The sequence below is a fragment of the Aspergillus ochraceoroseus genome, assembly GCF_002846915.1.
Source record: "Aspergillus ochraceoroseus IBT 24754 chromosome Unknown P175scaffold_1, whole genome shotgun sequence".
In the NCBI taxonomy this organism is placed as follows: domain Eukaryota; kingdom Fungi; phylum Ascomycota; class Eurotiomycetes; order Eurotiales; family Aspergillaceae; genus Aspergillus; species Aspergillus ochraceoroseus.
In genome coordinates this window covers 4,208,083-4,224,493 of record NW_024468476.1, presented here as the reverse complement: position 1 = coordinate 4,224,493, position 16,411 = coordinate 4,208,083, and the positions used below count along the sequence as shown (strand labels likewise).

Here is a 16,411-nt window from a genome sequence, read left to right as displayed (position 1 = left end):
ATGTATGGGCCAATCACCTCTTGAGGCTTCTCGTAAGAGCTGGATCTTGTACTACAGATGGGTCTGCGATGGGTCTGCTTTGTAGTTTACAATGCCTAGCGGACCGGGATTGAGTCGGTAACTGGTGGATGACGGACGCCTGCAGAGGGTCCCTCCTGGCTTCCATAATACTGGCTAGAGCTGAGAGAGGGTCAGGGTGCAGAATGCTTCTGGAACTAACCTTCGGACATCCTCCTGGGGTCCATCAAAGCCCCTTTGAATGCATCCTGCAGATATGAGGGCTTTCCGTTTCCCCGACCAGCCGGAACTCCAGAAAGACATGCAGGCCGCGGGTGACACTAGAAAATGGTCTCCTCATTCACTTCCCATGAAGGGGAGAACAATAAGAATGGAACAAGGTTGGTGCAAATAGAATCCATATGGCAAGAAGGCGGCAGCTTTCCGTGCACGTGACTAGACGCCGAAGCGCCAAAAAAAAAAAAAGTACAGCAAGTTCTGAGATGAGGAGTCGAAATAGGAAGGGAAACGTCGGGGATAGAGAGAGAGTAAAAGAGACGGAAATAAGCATTCTATATTTGCTCAACGCACGTGTTGAACCCTATCCCACGAGCCCTGGCCTGGTTCACGAAGCCTCTACTAGCCCGGTACCCAATCCTTTGGGAGATGGGGAATGTTTAATATTTCTAACCCAATCGCAATTCAGCCTTCCTTTCTTGCTGCGGCAAAGAAACGAGGAAAGTGATCACCCGGAACACACAAAGGCTGTAGCTACCGGTGTATTCTAGAGCCTCTCCATATGCTTTATGCGGCTCAGAGTGGGTGGGCTGGTGCTTAGGGTGATGCATGCTCTGGGCCACAAATAAGATTTGTCTCGCTTTATTTGCGATAATAAACCTGACGTTGTTAGCCCCTGGGGGGTCATAGAAACAGATGCAATGGGGGATAGTAAACTTACTCGCTTGAATTGGAAATGTAGTTGCAAAATCCCCTGGTTTGGTTAGCTAGTTTGATTTGGCATTTGGAAAAGATATTAGTCTAAAAACATACCTTGTCGAAAGTGCTCTTGAAGCCCCTCTCCCTTTTCGCACTATAATCCCACTCTTTGTCGACAATTCGGAATGCAATGTCTTGATATGGTGGTCCGGCCATAAATCGAATAAGGCAGGTGTCTTCTTCTCCAGCCGCGACAAAGGACTGACCCCGGCGTCTTCCATGTTCGCGTTCAATACGATATGTTGGGGCCTTTGCTTTGTCGATGAGGTCCGGATAGAAAATATTGAATTTGTAGCCTTGAACAACCTTTGGTGGTGGGTTATCGTGATCATAATGGGTCTGGTTGTATTTGTTCCATTCATAGCCCATCTGAACACGGTTGAAATACCGGGGTTTGCGAGGTCGGTACTTATTCGCCCACTGAGGTTTTGCGCCTGTGCTGATAGATTCTTCGCCTGTAAAGATCTCTTCGTTCTCGCTCACCCCCTTTGCTAGTTCTCTCTCATAGAGAGCTTTGGTTGCTTGCGAGAAATCCTCATTGGGTATTGAGGAAAATCGGTTCGAGGCGCTGGCAATAGGAGCATTTGGAGTACGGCTCACCACGGCAGCCGACAGCTTCTCTGCTTGCCGTTGCCGTAGAGGAACAAATCCCATTTTCAAGATTTTCCTACGTTCGCGAGCCTGAATATATCGTCAGAATCAATCCTATAGTGATCACAAGGCTGAATGAACGCACCACCTGGTCGAGGAAAGCGTCCTCGTCTATTACTTCATACGCCTTGTCCTCTGGGCGAATTTGCAGCAAAGGGTCGGGATCGAGCCCGCGAAACTCTTCTTCATCGATGGATTCGGTGTGTGCTTTGTTGCCACATACAACTGGTGCCAACAGAGCTAGCTTGGACCGCACAGACTCAGCTTCTTCACATTGCTGCTCGCGAAGACCGCGAACACGCTCATCTATCACGGCCTGGAAAACTTTCTTCACCTTCGCGCGGGCCTTCCAGACAGTGAGGCTGCGCAAGAGTTCCTCCCAGTAATCTGTATCGATCGGTTCGTTGGAATCCAGCTTCTTCCTGACCTGTACCTCGAGGGTTTGAAGCTGTTCGTATGATTTCGGACTCAGAAGCTTGTTAATGTCTGCGGCAACGGAATTCAGGGCACGTCCTTCGGGGGCGGAAATCTTCTGACGATCTTTGCAAATGACTTTCATCGTCTGCATAAGTTAAGAGTCAGTCAGCATACCATTCCTTGAAGACATGAAGATCTGAAGCTCGCTCACCTTCCAGAAATCTCTATTCTGAGAGTTAGTTTCCAGGCCCAAGAAAGTATCGATATCCTTCTCTAGATCGAGCAGTTGTGACGGGGACAGTCCCTCGAAAATGCCGTCAGGATCGACTAGGTCAAGCTCTGAATCCGCAATCTCGTCATCAAGCGGGTTTCTCGTAGGATCAATCACGCGTAGCGTCACAGTAAGCCAGTCGATCGGTTTTGCGCGCCCTTCCTTCACTCTGATTTCCGCTTTCTTTTTGGCCTGCTTGAGAACGAAGATATCCTCCTGCGCCACCCACTCACGCACCTGCTCGTCCTCCTGGAGCTGGTTGAGGCGCATCTGATCTTTCATTCCCCGAGCGTGGGATGGCGCCGATCTGCCATTTCCATCTCGCTCTCGCCATCTGCTGTTGTCATATCGTTGGTCTCGTTCGTCAGACCGTCGGGCAAACTTCTGCGAATGACTAGACTGTGGCGATCGGGACCGGTATCGCTTATTCGCTGATCTGTCTGGAATTTGCGACGACATTCTGACTCTTTAATGAGCTGTTTCCTCAGGGGATGCTATAGTATTTCGCGAGACGAGGTTGAAAGGGTTCGCGGGTAAAGAGAGGTGATCTGGAGAAGCTAGGAGACGATCCGAAGACGGAATGTTATACGGTCGGCAAACCTTCCCCCGGGATCATCTGTCCACTGCTGCCTCCATCGATGATCTGCTGCCTTACAAGAACGTCATAGTTTTTGTTTACTTGTCTTCCAGGACAAAAGCATTTCCCATCATCCAACCTACAAGGGCGGCAGTAACAATGCCTGAGAAATGGCAGAGACTACATCTCTCGAACCAGTGCTCCTTGCCCACGCTTCTGTTCAGATATTCCCCGACCGCGAGCGGGTATGAGTTCTACTTGACGGACCTCACCTATATCTGGTCCGAGAGCCTAAATCGCCGGGCTATTCTAATAAGAGCCGAGGAAGATGACACTACCATTGATCCAAGCGAAGACCTAGATCAATTTAAAGTTCTTCTACAGAAGATAGGAGATGCTCTAAACAATGACCCAGAAAGCACTACAACGCTCGATCACAAGACACCAGGAAATGCCCTGGAGCTTAATATAACGTCTAAACTGCCAGCTCCGCTGAAGCCCCTTGAATGGACATTATCCCTATCAAGGGAGGCGCAAAATTTTACCACTACGCACCTGCTTCTTCCCTTTCTCAAGGCTGAGGCTGACCGGGAGTCGCGCCAACAAACCCTTATAGAAGAGCTCCATAAGAAAGACTGGGCGCTTGGAAAGCTTTTCGACAAGATTGAAGGTATGGGCATCGATCTGAGTACGATATTCCCAGGGACGTCAGGTCTACGTGGTGCGCGAAAGGGCACATTGCTCGAACAAGCTACAAAACTTATCAAAGGGGTTGCGCCGTTCGACGAACAAGCTTGGCTTGACAAAGCCAACAAATCATCACCTGATTCCGGCCTGGCTGCCAACATCGTAGAATGCATTGGGGGGTCTGGAAATCCCCGGCAGCTAGATAGGCTAGCGCTTCCAGCAGATGAATGGTGGAAAGATGTTGTCATTCCTGAGAGCGTTACACTGTCTTTTGCATCGAAGGACGACAAAGAGCCTACAGAGAGTAAGACACCTGTAGACGCCATGGAAACGGATTCCGATGCAGGGACAGAGACAGAGGACGATGAATTCGAGGTATGTGAAATGTCCCTATATATTGGCTTCGCCCTAAACATCTTTGCTCCAGCGACAAGAAACACCCCCAAGGCTAAAGAAGCCCATTGAAACCGCGAAGAAACCCCCTTCGCCAAGAAAACATGCAGCAACAGAAACAGAAACAGACGACGATAACGAAGAAAACGAGAAAGAGATACCCCCGCCAGCCATGCAGCCAAAGCCGCAACTGCCTGCAGCAAAGACAAAGGGCCTGGGGACAATCGGGGGCAAAAAGCAGTCCAAACGGAAACAAGACACACCATCACCACCACTACGAACACAAACACACCAGCAACATTCTAAGCCCGATGTAAATTTAGATGACGATGCAACAACAGCAACAAATTCAGGATCAGATGACGAGCCCCCCGTTCCACTAAACCCAGTAACAACAAAGAAAGAGCCTCCTCCCAAATCAGTATCCAAAGGTTCACGCGGATTAGGGGTAATCGGTGGAAAGAAGAAGGAGTCACGACCCGAACCCGAATCTGAATCTGAGCATGTTCCTGAAGAGCCTCCTAGAAGGTTATCTCCCTCTCCACCACCAGCTTCCTCCGAGACTAGCAAAAGGAAACCATTGGGAAAGCTAGGCGTTATCGGTGGTAAGCGAGCCAAACACAGTCCGGGGCCTAGCTCGTCTACACCTGTACCTCCATCGCCGAAGAAAGAGGAAGACGAGGAAGGAGGAGAGGAGATAAAGCATAACCCTATGCCAGTTAGATCACCAGCTCCTGTGGAACAGAAGTTAAAAATGAAGGAAGAAACAGAGGAGGAGAGGGCAAATAGGAAACGAGAAGAATTGAAGAGACAGCTAGAGGCGAAGAGTAAGACTCTCGTGAAGAAGAAGAGGAGGTTCTAAGTCAGTGATCATTAGTTTTTTTTTTTTTTTTTTTTTTTTTTTTTCTCCTAGCAAGGGTTTTATTTATTTGGAGTTTACTGTTGGATATATCATTCGGGACATTGGTCTACTTATTAACTATATCTTAACCTTACATTATCTTCAATATAAATACATTTATGATACATAATATTATCTTTAAGAGTGATGGCTATGGTGATGGTTGTTATGGTTTGTAAATCCACATAATACTTCATGACTGCCGGCTATATATATACCTTACAGAGCACCACAAGTGTGCTGATATATTATTAGCATGTAAAGTGTTTAAAAAAAGTATAAGAAAATGAGAAAGCAGATTTCTCACTCAAGAAAATAATCAAGTGTTAACTCCACTCCCACAACCAAAGCTAGTCCGTGCAGAACCTGGTCTAGATGGTTTGCCCTGCTCACTAGGTGTAACAAGACGCACTTTTTTAGGCGACGACATCATATTGGAGGAAGGCGCACTAGGTCCGCCACTTCCGACAGTAGTGGTAGTAGAGGCGCTTCCAATTGCAGGGCCAACACCTAGCATTCCTCGGACTTTTTCGACAGCCTTGCTCTCTCCCCTAGTCCAAGTGTCACGCTTAACGAAGCCCACACCCGCTTTTCGGCTAGCAGAATCACGCCGTTTCGACTCTTCGAAGAGGAGGTTGCGGTTGTGCTCACGACGAGGGCCAGGGCCACAGTCGTGCATACATCCTGGGGTTGCACAGCCGCCTTCGCTGACAGCAATGTCCTTCAGCCATGTGCTTATGCACGCGAGATGTCCACCGTGGCCACATCCCTGGCACCAGGACCATAAAGTAGACCCTTTTGGTCGACTAGGTTGAAAGGTTTCCGGGTGCATGCCTTCAATGTGCTGGAGTTCGGATGCGGGGATGGGTTCTGTTTTAATAGAGGAGCGAGACGAGGAGACGAGGAGGGAGGTATCCTCTGAATCTGAGTCGTTGGATTGGGTAGCTCGCAAAACGCAGTGCTCTGCAACCCATTCTGGTGGCGGCTGAAGACTCATACAAATGGTGCACGGGTCTTGTGGGGTATCGCATCGATAACAGCGAGTATTATCGTTCTTGGGGTTCTCATAAGGCCGTTTACATGTAAAGCAGAACACATTCATATAAGTGTCTGCCTGGGCATAATCGTAGACTGCCGGATAGGACGGAACGCAAAGAAGTCGAAGCTCAGCGGCTTCCATGTACATCGATTGGCGTAAAAGGTGTTCATTATATACTTGGAAGATGGCTTCGCTCTCCTCATTCGGAAAAATGTTCTCACAGTCTTCAAACAGGACATGTAGTTTCTGGAGAAGATGTGCAGAGGATTGTACGTCAACATGGGTACTAGTGTGATAATGTCGGATTGCCTCTTTAAGGAGCATTTCAGCGCTCCAAGGGTTATTACCCCTCTGGTCGGAAGGAATGGGAATCGAGACATTAACAAGTCCATCAGCAACTCCGGGTAATGCAGGGACTGATGAACCATTAGATGCCCCAGGCTGAAAAGTACTTTCTGGAGTCTCCTGGGTTTGAATCTTTAGTGGAGTAGACTCTTTCAATAAAGGCGGAGGACTGGATGGTCTATCAAGGTGACGGCGATTCATTTTGTTTATATTTTCGCCGAAGAGTTCATCGCTCTGGATTTCTTCTTCTGCTATAGAACCAGAGGTAAGAATCGAGTCACTCCGAGTGCGGATGAGGTTATCATTCCTGGCTGCAACAATGTCGTGATCACTTCCTTCCTCACCATCCTCCAGCGCATGGTATGGTTTGGCTGCAGACGAGAACGATGTTCCCACTGATTTAGAAGGATGCGAACTGGCTGTCGATGCAGAAAACATTGGGAAACTCTCAGACGATTCGTGGCGATGAAGTCCAGGTTTCGACTCCGCATGTGATTCCAGAGATAGAAGCTTTTTAGGAAAGTGCTTGTAATCTCGAATCGCTGCTCTTTTATCTTCCATCTTTTGGTCAAATTCATCAACCTCTGATGTTTCCTTTGTCAAACGAAGGCGGTTGCGGACATGCCAATCTGCCCTACCAGCAATCGCTAGCGGTGCCGATCTTTGTTCCTCTTCAATCTCGGGCGGATTCAAGTCGCAAGGTGGATCTGATGGTGGGCTATCAGACAACGCACGCGCCCCTTCTTCGCTCTCATTCGATTCTCGGTGCTGAAATTGATGGACGGGGCGGGGCCCAATATCCGACATTGAAGACCAGTCGTTTGAGGTCATAGTACCACGATTAGAACTTAGAAGCGATGGCGGGAGCGGTTGAATATCACCAAGGCTATTTAAAGATGTCATCTGAGAATTGGAGCTGCCGTAAGATTCGGTTGGAGAATCTGGTAGGGGTCGAGCAAGCGGCGTTGTCATATTTGATGCGCTCTCTGGATCTGCCAATGCATGTTTGGGCGCTTCACACTCCATAACTCCCTTGAAAAGGCGACTTTTCATTTTGTCGTGCCTCGTGTCTTCCAAATTTCGCAGTTTTTCGGTCACTGCGCCGTCTTCAGAAGGCTTCTTTCTGAGATTGCGAGTGGTTTTTTCCGGTGATTGACAGAGCTCCCTTGCTCGGAGTTGGAGCTCTTGGATGATGGCATACTTTACAATCCGCCATGTCTGGGCCAGTTTCAGTAAAGAGATATTTTCAGCACTCGCTGCGTTGTGGTTTAACGAATCCAATAACAGGCGTAGAGGATCCGCCTGCATGCCATTAAACCTTCCACGAAGGAGAGGAGAATAGTGACGAGCAAGGTATTGAAAGGTTTCCCGATCCATCGTAGTTCCAGCAATGCTTCCCACTATTCCCATTTGTTGCTGTTCAAGAGGTTTAATCTTGGACAAAACTTTATCAAGAGGTAGGATTGGGATGAGGTCCGTCGCTGCCGGGGGAGTACTCCCAAGGGATTTGGATGTTCGAACACTATTAGACTTACTACGTCGAGATCGCATGGAAGCAAATGAGGGTTCATCAATGATGTCCTCCCCGGGGCTTTGGCTGAAAGCCTCACCACTACTATTCTCTTCTCCAGAGTGTCCGACAAATTCTGTGGTGCCGAGACCTGGTATGCTTCTTCTTGGGCGCTTTTGGGCGAAAGCAATGACCTCACCACTGGGACTCCACGCCACAGAGCATGTTGGTCGTTGATTGATCACTAGGGGAGCATAGCGAATATCTGTTTGTGTAAAAACACCGCCATCACCCACTGTCCACAGTAGATCTTTCGAGTGCCAAAGTAAATCAGTGGCTGAGGTGTCATATCGATCAAACTCCCGAAATGGGATGTGAGGTCTCCGAAGATCCCACAAGTGGATTCGTGGATCTTCCTTGTCATAAGAAGTTACAACTTGGGATGACTGCCAATCACCCGATCCCTCTGACTCCCTAGCCCATGAGGGTGGACGCCAGCGAACGTTGAGAACGGCTTGAGGCGTTCGGAACTGGAATGCGGGTTTTTGCCTGCGCTCTGCCGAAGACGAAAAATCCCAGACTTTGACTTGCCTATCCGTGCCACCACTAACAATATGCTTCCCATCCGGATGCCAATCTACTGAAAAGCAAGGTCTATCATGGGCAGTTATCCGCATCAAAGGGGCACTAGTTTTGCGACAATCCCACAACTGGACAGCACCACTATCTGTAGCCGTTGCGAACATGACTCCATCACTTGGAGACCACCTAACATCACGGACAGCATCACTATTACCGTTGTACTGCTCCTTACTCCCACATATGGCAACACCATGGTCTGTAGGGGCTGCTCGCAAATCCCACATCCGGATGGTAGCATCCTGACTGCCGGATAGAAGCCATGCTGGATGGTGTGGATTGAAAGCCAACCGATGGACCTGGCGGCTGTGTCCCTGAAACCTACAAAACTCCAGGCCGGTCCGGTGCAGATCATAGACGACGATGCGGCCATTGGCCACCGCGGTGGCGATGATCTGGTCATAGAGTCCATGTGACCACTTCACATCCTTTACTGTCAGCTGGTCCTTGTGGCGGGCGGAGAGACCGCTGACGACATGGTGAGTTGAGGAGTAGCTAATGATCGCATTGCGCAAGTTGTATTCTTCGGAGGAATGGTCAGGTAGGACCCGGATGGTTTTCAGGATCTCTTTCCCTCCAATAACTGCGTGTGTTCGTTGCGGAGAGATATCTAGGGCAGAAATAGATATGCCGGTCTTATGGGTGACCGTTTGTGACGCACCAGGCCTATGGACAAGGTTAGAAGAAGGTCATCAAACCTTCGCAGTCGAAACGGAGGGAAAGGATCCAATTGGAATCAATCCATGTCCAGTAAATTCGCGTTCCAAAGTGGGAGGTCCTTTCGCACTCTCCTTCTCACCCATATCACACACTCCATATCACAGGGAGGAAGGAGGTGGGTATGAGGAACGGAGCGGGGCAGAGAGGGGAAGGGGAGGAGGAGCAGGAGGAGCGAGGGGAATGGGGGATTATACAAAGACCTGGACCTGGTAGAACGGACAGCAGCAGCAGACAAGTCTGTGCGAACCCCCGAAGTGTGTGGACTAGGAGGCCGAGACCCCGAGAGAAAGGGCTGGGCAAATCTTGCGAGAGCACTGGCCGCGCGGTTGGAATACTTATTGTGGCCCTGTTGCACTGGGGCAGGCGGAGGGGGAGGTGGCGGCGCTGGGGATGAGCTGCCGCGAGTGGGCAACCGGGAGAGGTCGGACATGATTCCAGTATCAAGGCCTCCGAGGTCAGTCCATTCAGACTCAACCTAACGCAGCCCGAGGCTCCATGCTGTCGATTCGATGAAGATGAGCTTCCCCGAATGGACGACAAACGGCAAGATGTAGTCGAGGTGGGGAAGGGAAGGCGACCTGTTGACTTGACTTGTGCGGAGTGTGCGGAACAGTGTAACCAGTTGGTTAAAGGGAGAGAGGGAGGGGATTAGTCAGTGGCAGGATAAAACCGGGTAGGCATGTAAGTGGGAAGGTACTAAACCACTACCTATAACCTAATGTAATGATGGTGTCTTAAGGTAGGGGAGGAATGGACGAGATAGAAGAAAGTGGCGATTATTGGAGCTCGACGGTGGAAACTGGAAAGTGAAATTCGACGCGCGTGATCGATATGTCCAATCCGGGTTAGCGCTGTTTGGTTAATACGGTCGTAATACCAACCGATCCCAATATTGTTGCCAGCCAGACCGCGTAATTTTACGGAGTACTAAGTTTTGGGTGATGTTTGTATTTTGGACCTGTCCAGCTGATATATCAGAATCATCGTGATTTCATTTTGGTTTCCCCTGAAGAATCCCGAGTCAATTTTGATTGATGGTCAAAGGCCCAGTGATGTGTACAAACAGACGGAGAATCTGGCTGGATGAATGCAGGACAAACACACCAGATGAGAGGGGTGGGAATCCGTCATGCATGCAGCAACCCTCATGAAGAAGACGTTGGCTAAAGGCGGTGTAGAATCGAGGGGTTTTTGATCGTTATTATCGAGGATGAATGTATTCAGAGATTGTAGGAGGTATACCTACGGAGTAGTAAGTGCTAACTGGCAATAGTTTTCCCTATAAGAGGACGAGTATTCTTATGGTTCAAGACAAGATGATGCCCTATATCTACGCAACCTACCGGAAATGTTTTACGTTATCTGGAGCCTCGGGACTTTAGGTGGGACAGCAAAATCACGCATCAGAATGGATAGTTAGTTAGTACCTGGTATTGTTCATGATTTTATATCAGAGAACCACTTTTATATAGATATTATCTACCCTCTCTAGCCTACATATTCCAGATCCACTTTTCCCGAAAATTTCAATGCATTTTAATTTTAACCAGGGCCTCCGTGTTCTTGACCAATGATCCTGAGCATTGACTCGGCCAAGGCTTCAAATTTAAATAGATATCTTGACTGTGTATAGCTTCATTAGGGTACACCAAGCGATCGCTTCAAAAGCCATATTTTTGAGTGCTTAACGGATCCACATCTTTTCAAGATGTAGTGTTTATAAGTATAGGTATCCAATTTGAAACAATGTTCAAAACCTTGACCCAGAAAACACAAGGGAATACCTAATAATACAATTCGCAAGACCCCTGGAACTTGGAAGAGAAGTGCCATCAGCCACCGACGCAGGTGCTAAAGATAGCCCTCTCCACTCTTATGTAGGACCGAGGAATCAAGATTCATTCAGCTGGGTAAACCAAATCTGCTAACTAACTGGCTTTACAGCCTCTACCACTGAGAATTGATATCTGATCCTTAGTTTCAGCTGGCCAGTCTGACTGAGTATGATCGATCGGCCCAATCCCTATCGAGTGCATCTTAATGTGCCTTATTATGAATGTCAAAAATTTATTTTCTTATTCCTTCGGGGGGTAAATCCGGGTTCTTTTACATCTGAAGATAGCTATATATATATATATATATATTTTTTTTTTTTTCAATCTCTGGTTGCGTGACCTATGAACATTCTCTACCCAAATACTATCTTAGGTAGGTCTTTGGTTGCAAACTACTTTACATTCCAGTATCGTCGTTCTCGGTACCTCCTATACTAAACACCACTACCAGTAGTACTACTCTATCTTTAATCCATGCTTGTTGCTTTCCTGTTCTGTACAGAGTATGCTAGATTCGGATCCGCCCTGTACGGATCATAATGGAGTCTTCAAAGTGAGAGAATAACCAGCTGAACCGACAGAATTCTCCAAATCATGGCGATAATTTTAACACTATCATCATCACCTTGAGGCTTGAGAACTCAAACCGTATTGAACCCCTGTTCCAATTGGGCACTAATCCCACCCTCTAATCCACTTAGCCCTAAAGAAGTGGCCATCTAGTTCGGGGATTACTTGGTCTAAGATCCTGGTGTGTGAACAAACGACAGTAGTAGATACTCACGCACATACTCCCAAAGGTTTGAGGGTTCAACTTTTATTTAATATATATATATACATATATATATTACGAAAACTCAAATAAGTTGAAGTAATTCTGTAATTTTTTAAAGGTTGGAGGACAAATGGAAAACCTCCGATGAATTACATGGGGAAAATTCATGACTGCTGCAAGGAAAGAATCGGAAAACAGGCACATAATATAATAAATTGTGAAAATGCGGCTTGTTTTCACCCTCTCTCTTTTTTTTTTCTTTTTTGTTTCTTCTCTGTAACAGTTCACTAGTTATTATTTAACTATTTCTCATACATCATTACTACTACTCTTATTATTATTATTACCAGCAAAGCTTTTTTAGTGCAAGACTGAGCTTTGGGTCAAACTAGTCCATACCTACATAGGTAGTTGTTCTGGACTGTTCTGACTCCCTTCACACCGTCATTCTTCCTCCACTCCATACTGCCGGGACTGGGCCTCGTTAGCATTTTAATTATTTGTATTTCTCCATCGATCATTTCCTCTCTCTCTCTCTCCTTCTCTTTCTCTTCCTCATACTCTCTCCTTCTCTCCTGCCTCTTTTCTTGTCCCTGTCATCTCCCCCCTTTCTAAGACCATTCTCATATTCATCGATTATCCTCCTCTTGGGTAGTCAATTTGCCTTGATTCTTTCTCCCTCTCCTTCGCTGTATAGCCCTGGCTGTTATTTTTGCGCGTGCCTTTCTTCTCTTGTATTTATTGCATTACTGCTTTCTTTTTTTGCTTCTTGCTTTTGCTCCAATTCTTTTTTATCCTTCTCTTCAGTCCTTTTTTTGGATCAGATATATCTATCCCGTCAACAATAACTAATCCAGACGCGACGAAGAACAAGAGAAAGAAGCAGGGAAAAAAAAAACCTGTGCGAAAGGACTGCTCTTGTTACCCGTCCTCTGTCGATCCATCCAACCCCCCCCCCCCCCCAAAAACAAAACCGGCCTTGATTTAAACCTCCAGATTCCTGGTTCCTCCTTACGTCCCAGTCGTTTCCGATTGATCGCCCTATTCCTCCTTGTTTCCTACCGCGCCCTCCCAGTGATACTCGCTCTGAGCTGGATAAGACGGTCGCTGGGTCATGGAAGTACACTGATTGATGGTCTTTGCATATAGTAGGACCTTGAGGGAGGACTGTTCATGATGGGCCGCCATCACGTAATTCGAGACTTGCTGGATTACCTCCGTATTGGTTATCCAATTCTCCTGCTTGTTGTGTTTGTATCTTCCTTTGTGGCCAATTCTATTTTGACCGCCAGAAATGTGAATAAGAACCCCCGTGCATCGCCAACCGGTCCCGGGGGCCGTCCGCTTCCCAAGCGATCGAGGAGCAGTGTGGTCGTGGTAAAAGCGCCCCAGCAGTTTTCTCGAAATACCAAGTCGTGCTTCAAATGGCTTTCCTTTGCGATCTTGGTCACCCTCGTGGTCGATGCTGCTACTAATGTGGCTCATGTGATAATCGCCAGATCGGATCAATGGTGGTGCGGTCAAGCTGTCGTGGTATGGCTGCTTCCCCCCTCCCCCCCCCCCCCCCCCAACCGCTGCGTGGAGCGTGTATGAAAGAAATTGATACAGTAGCTGATGCTTGTTAGATCTACGTTGTGGGATCTTTTTTCGACTACGCAATTATTCTGGTCTCTTTATTGGATACGGATCCATCCCCGACATTTGCCCAGTTCGTCCCATGGGCAATTGCAGTACCCTTGGAATTTACAATCCTGGGACTTTCCCTTTCCATCTACTCGCGCGCGCACCACGAAACAGTGGTGGGAGACCCTACCGGTGGCCGTCTGCAGCCTGGTATTACTCCGTGGGAGTCCGTAGGGGTGGTGTCCAATGCCATCCGAATTTTGATTCTGCTGGCGTTGGTCATGCTATACACCTGCAATTCGCTGAGGGCCAAGTCGGTGGCGCATAAAGCGGCTCGTAATCATATTGATGGTCCCACCGAAACTACCGGACTCCTTGGTTCGCACGCGGAGAACGGAAATGGCGAGGCCTACGGTTCGACTTATGCCGCTCAGGGGAATCCCCAGCAAAACTCGAAGCCCACCGACCCGTGGGTGCGCCCAACAACCGTGCCGTCCACCAGCTGGTGGGAATACCTTAGTGGCTACTCCTTATTCTTCCCGTATCTTTGGCCATCCAAGTCCCGCCGGTTACAATTGGTTGTGGTCATCTGCTTCCTGCTGATCATCCTCCAACGTGTGGTTAATGTGCTCGTGCCTTATCAAGTGGGCGTCATCACCAACATCTTGTCCAAACAAGATGACGAATTTCGCGTCCCATGGTTTGACATCTGTCTGTATATCTTCTATCGCTGGTTGCAGGGCAACCAGGGCCTGATTGGATCCTTACGTTCCAGTTTGTGGATTCCTGTCAGCCAGTATTCGTACATGGAACTTTCTACTGCCGCCTTTGAACACGTGCACAGTCTTAGCCTGGACTTCCATCTCGGTAAGAAAACTGGCGAGGTCCTCTCTGCTCTCAGCAAGGGTAGCTCTATCAATACCTTCCTGGAGCAGGTTACCTTCCAAGTCGTCCCGATGTTGATTGATCTTTGTGTCGCAATCGTTTATTTCCTTGTTGCCCTTGATGCCTACTACGCTCTGGTCGTCACTATTGTCACCTTCTGCTATCTGTATGTGACCGTGCGTATGGCCCAATGGAGAGCAGAAATCCGGAGACAGATGGTAAATTCATCACGACAAGAAGACGCGGTGAAGTAAGTTTATTTCTCGCCTTGGCCTAATATTTCGATGTGCTCATATGATATACAACCAGGAACGATTCGATGGTCTCTTACGAAACAGTCAAATACTTCAACGCAGAGGACTACGAGTTTGGAAGATATCGCGGAGCGGTTGCAGATTTCCAGTCAGCAGAGTATCACGTTCTCTTCTCTCTCAACCTCATGAACACATCGCAGAATACCGTGTTCATGCTTGGCCTGCTGATTGCCTGTTTTATCGCTGCCTACCAGGTCTCGCTGGGCCAACGGAATGTAGGTCAATTTGTTTTGCTTCTCACTTACATGGCCCAATTGCAGGGCCCTCTCAACTTCTTCGGAACATTCTATCGCTCAATTCAATCGGCCCTGATCAATTCAGAGCGGCTGCTAGAGCTGTTTAGAGAGCAGCCTACCGTTCTTGATAGGCCTAGCGCCCGGCCACTTTCCCTCTGCAAGGGAGACATCAAGTTCGAGAATGTTGAGTTCTCCTATGATACCCGGAAACCGGCGTTGAACGGGCTGACTTTTCACTGCGAGCCCGGAACCACAACCGCGCTGGTCGGTGAATCTGGTGGAGGAAAGTCGACGGTTTTCCGTCTCCTTTTCAGGTTCTACAATGCCGAGAGAGGTCGTATTCAGGTCGATGGACATGATGTGGAAAGCATCACAATCGATTCTCTTAGGAGACATATCGGCGTTGTACCTCAGGATACCGTGCTCTTCAATGAGACTCTGATGTACAACCTGAAGTACGCGAACCAGAACGCTACTGATGACGATGTGTACGAGGCGTGCCGGGCTGCGAGTATTCACGACAAAATCATGTCATTCCCAGACGGATACAACACCAAGGTTGGTGAGCGTGGCCTTCGGCTCAGTGGTGGAGAGAAGCAGCGTGTGGCAATTGCGCGGACCATCCTCAAGAATCCACGAATCATCCTTCTGGACGAAGCTACTGCCGCTCTCGACACAGAGACGGAGGAGCACATTCAAGGCGCCTTGGCTACTCTTTCCCGTGGCCGAACTATGCTTGTCATCGCGCATCGACTAAGCACCATCACAACCGCCGACCGTATCTTGGTCTTGAGCGAGGGTCGGGTGGCAGAAAGTGGTACCCATGACCAACTGCTTGCAATGAAGGGCCGATATGCAAGCATGTGGCGGAAACAGATTCGTGCTCAACGAGCAGCGGCAGAAGCTCAAGTGCTTCAGGATCGGGCACAGCGATTGCGCAGTGCATCTACTACCGCTGTTGGTGACGACAGCTCTAGCCAGTCCGATGAGGACCCCAACAGCAATGCCGGTGCAAATGCAACCCGACAGACACAATTACACCGTCACTAGGGTCGCAAGTAGCCAAGGTAATACCACTGATTTCATCGTATCCTCTTGACGATGAAAGACTTATATTAGAATGGTGGGCGGGGGCGCTGATCTCGTAGATTTGAGCGGAGCTTTGGATTTTGCCTTGCGTTTTCTATTCCCCTCCCGACTATGCCACATTTTTTTTTATTACCCTTTCAGGCTCAAACGGCGTTCGGAGTGACTTGCGACTTTGGATTGACCTCTGCAGCAGGAGGTATGGCGTGCAAAATTCACTAGACCTGTTACGCTTGGAAAAATGATCGCCAGAGCATGACACTCGTCCATAGCATAGTACTTAATATAAAGGAGAATTTTCATGTTGCCAATTTTGTAAGCTGCTCGAAGAAGTCTTTCCAACTTTCGTTCAGCTTCCGCGAAGGCCTTTTGAAGGTTCTGTGTCTCAGGCGCTGAGGCACCCCGTAGCATTATTATTGTAAGGCGTTTGATTGGTGGAAACACAAACGCCTAGTTTCTCAGGCAGACAGCTTCTGCAATAATAATTAACTTGAATTGTTTCTCCAGATTCGCA

At 48.3% G+C, this 16,411-nt stretch overlaps 4 protein-coding genes across 4 annotated transcripts; 2 read left to right on the top strand and 2 right to left on the bottom strand.

Annotated features, from left to right (window-relative positions):
• Positions 1-876: 876 nt before the first annotated feature.
• P175DRAFT_0506608 (splicing factor cactin) lies at positions 877-2,791 on the bottom strand (the record flags this gene model as incomplete). Its single annotated transcript, XM_040898211.1, has 5 exons — positions 877-894; positions 956-988; positions 1,048-1,674; positions 1,730-2,206; positions 2,273-2,791. The coding sequence occupies 5 exons, from the start codon at positions 2,789-2,791 to the stop codon at positions 877-879; spliced, it is 1,674 nt and encodes a 557-aa protein (XP_040756479.1).
• Positions 2,792-3,021: 230 nt separating this feature from the next.
• P175DRAFT_0520901 (uncharacterized protein) lies at positions 3,022-4,851 on the top strand (the record flags this gene model as incomplete). Its single annotated transcript, XM_040899169.1, has 2 exons — positions 3,022-3,971; positions 4,024-4,851. Exons 1-2 carry the CDS (start codon positions 3,069-3,071, stop codon positions 4,849-4,851), a joined length of 1,731 nt encoding a protein of 576 aa, XP_040756478.1. The 5' UTR covers positions 3,022-3,068.
• Positions 4,852-5,034: 183 nt separating this feature from the next.
• On the bottom strand, positions 5,035-9,089 carry P175DRAFT_0451412 (WD repeat protein). Its single transcript, XM_040894490.1, has 2 exons — positions 5,198-9,089; positions 5,035-5,130 (listed from the first exon to the last, which is right to left on the bottom strand). The coding sequence occupies exon 1, from the start codon at positions 8,648-8,650 to the stop codon at positions 5,210-5,212; it is 3,441 nt and encodes a 1,146-aa protein (XP_040756477.1). The 5' UTR covers positions 8,651-9,089; the 3' UTR covers positions 5,035-5,130; positions 5,198-5,209.
• Positions 9,090-12,701: 3,612 nt separating this feature from the next.
• hmt1 (putative vacuolar ABC heavy metal transporter (Hmt1)) lies at positions 12,702-16,207 on the top strand. The gene is made up of 3 exons (XM_040896450.1): positions 12,702-13,286; positions 13,379-14,511; positions 14,571-16,207. Exons 1-3 carry the CDS (start codon positions 12,927-12,929, stop codon positions 15,859-15,861), a joined length of 2,784 nt encoding a protein of 927 aa, XP_040756476.1. The 5' UTR covers positions 12,702-12,926; the 3' UTR covers positions 15,862-16,207.
• Positions 16,208-16,411: the final 204 nt, after the last annotated feature.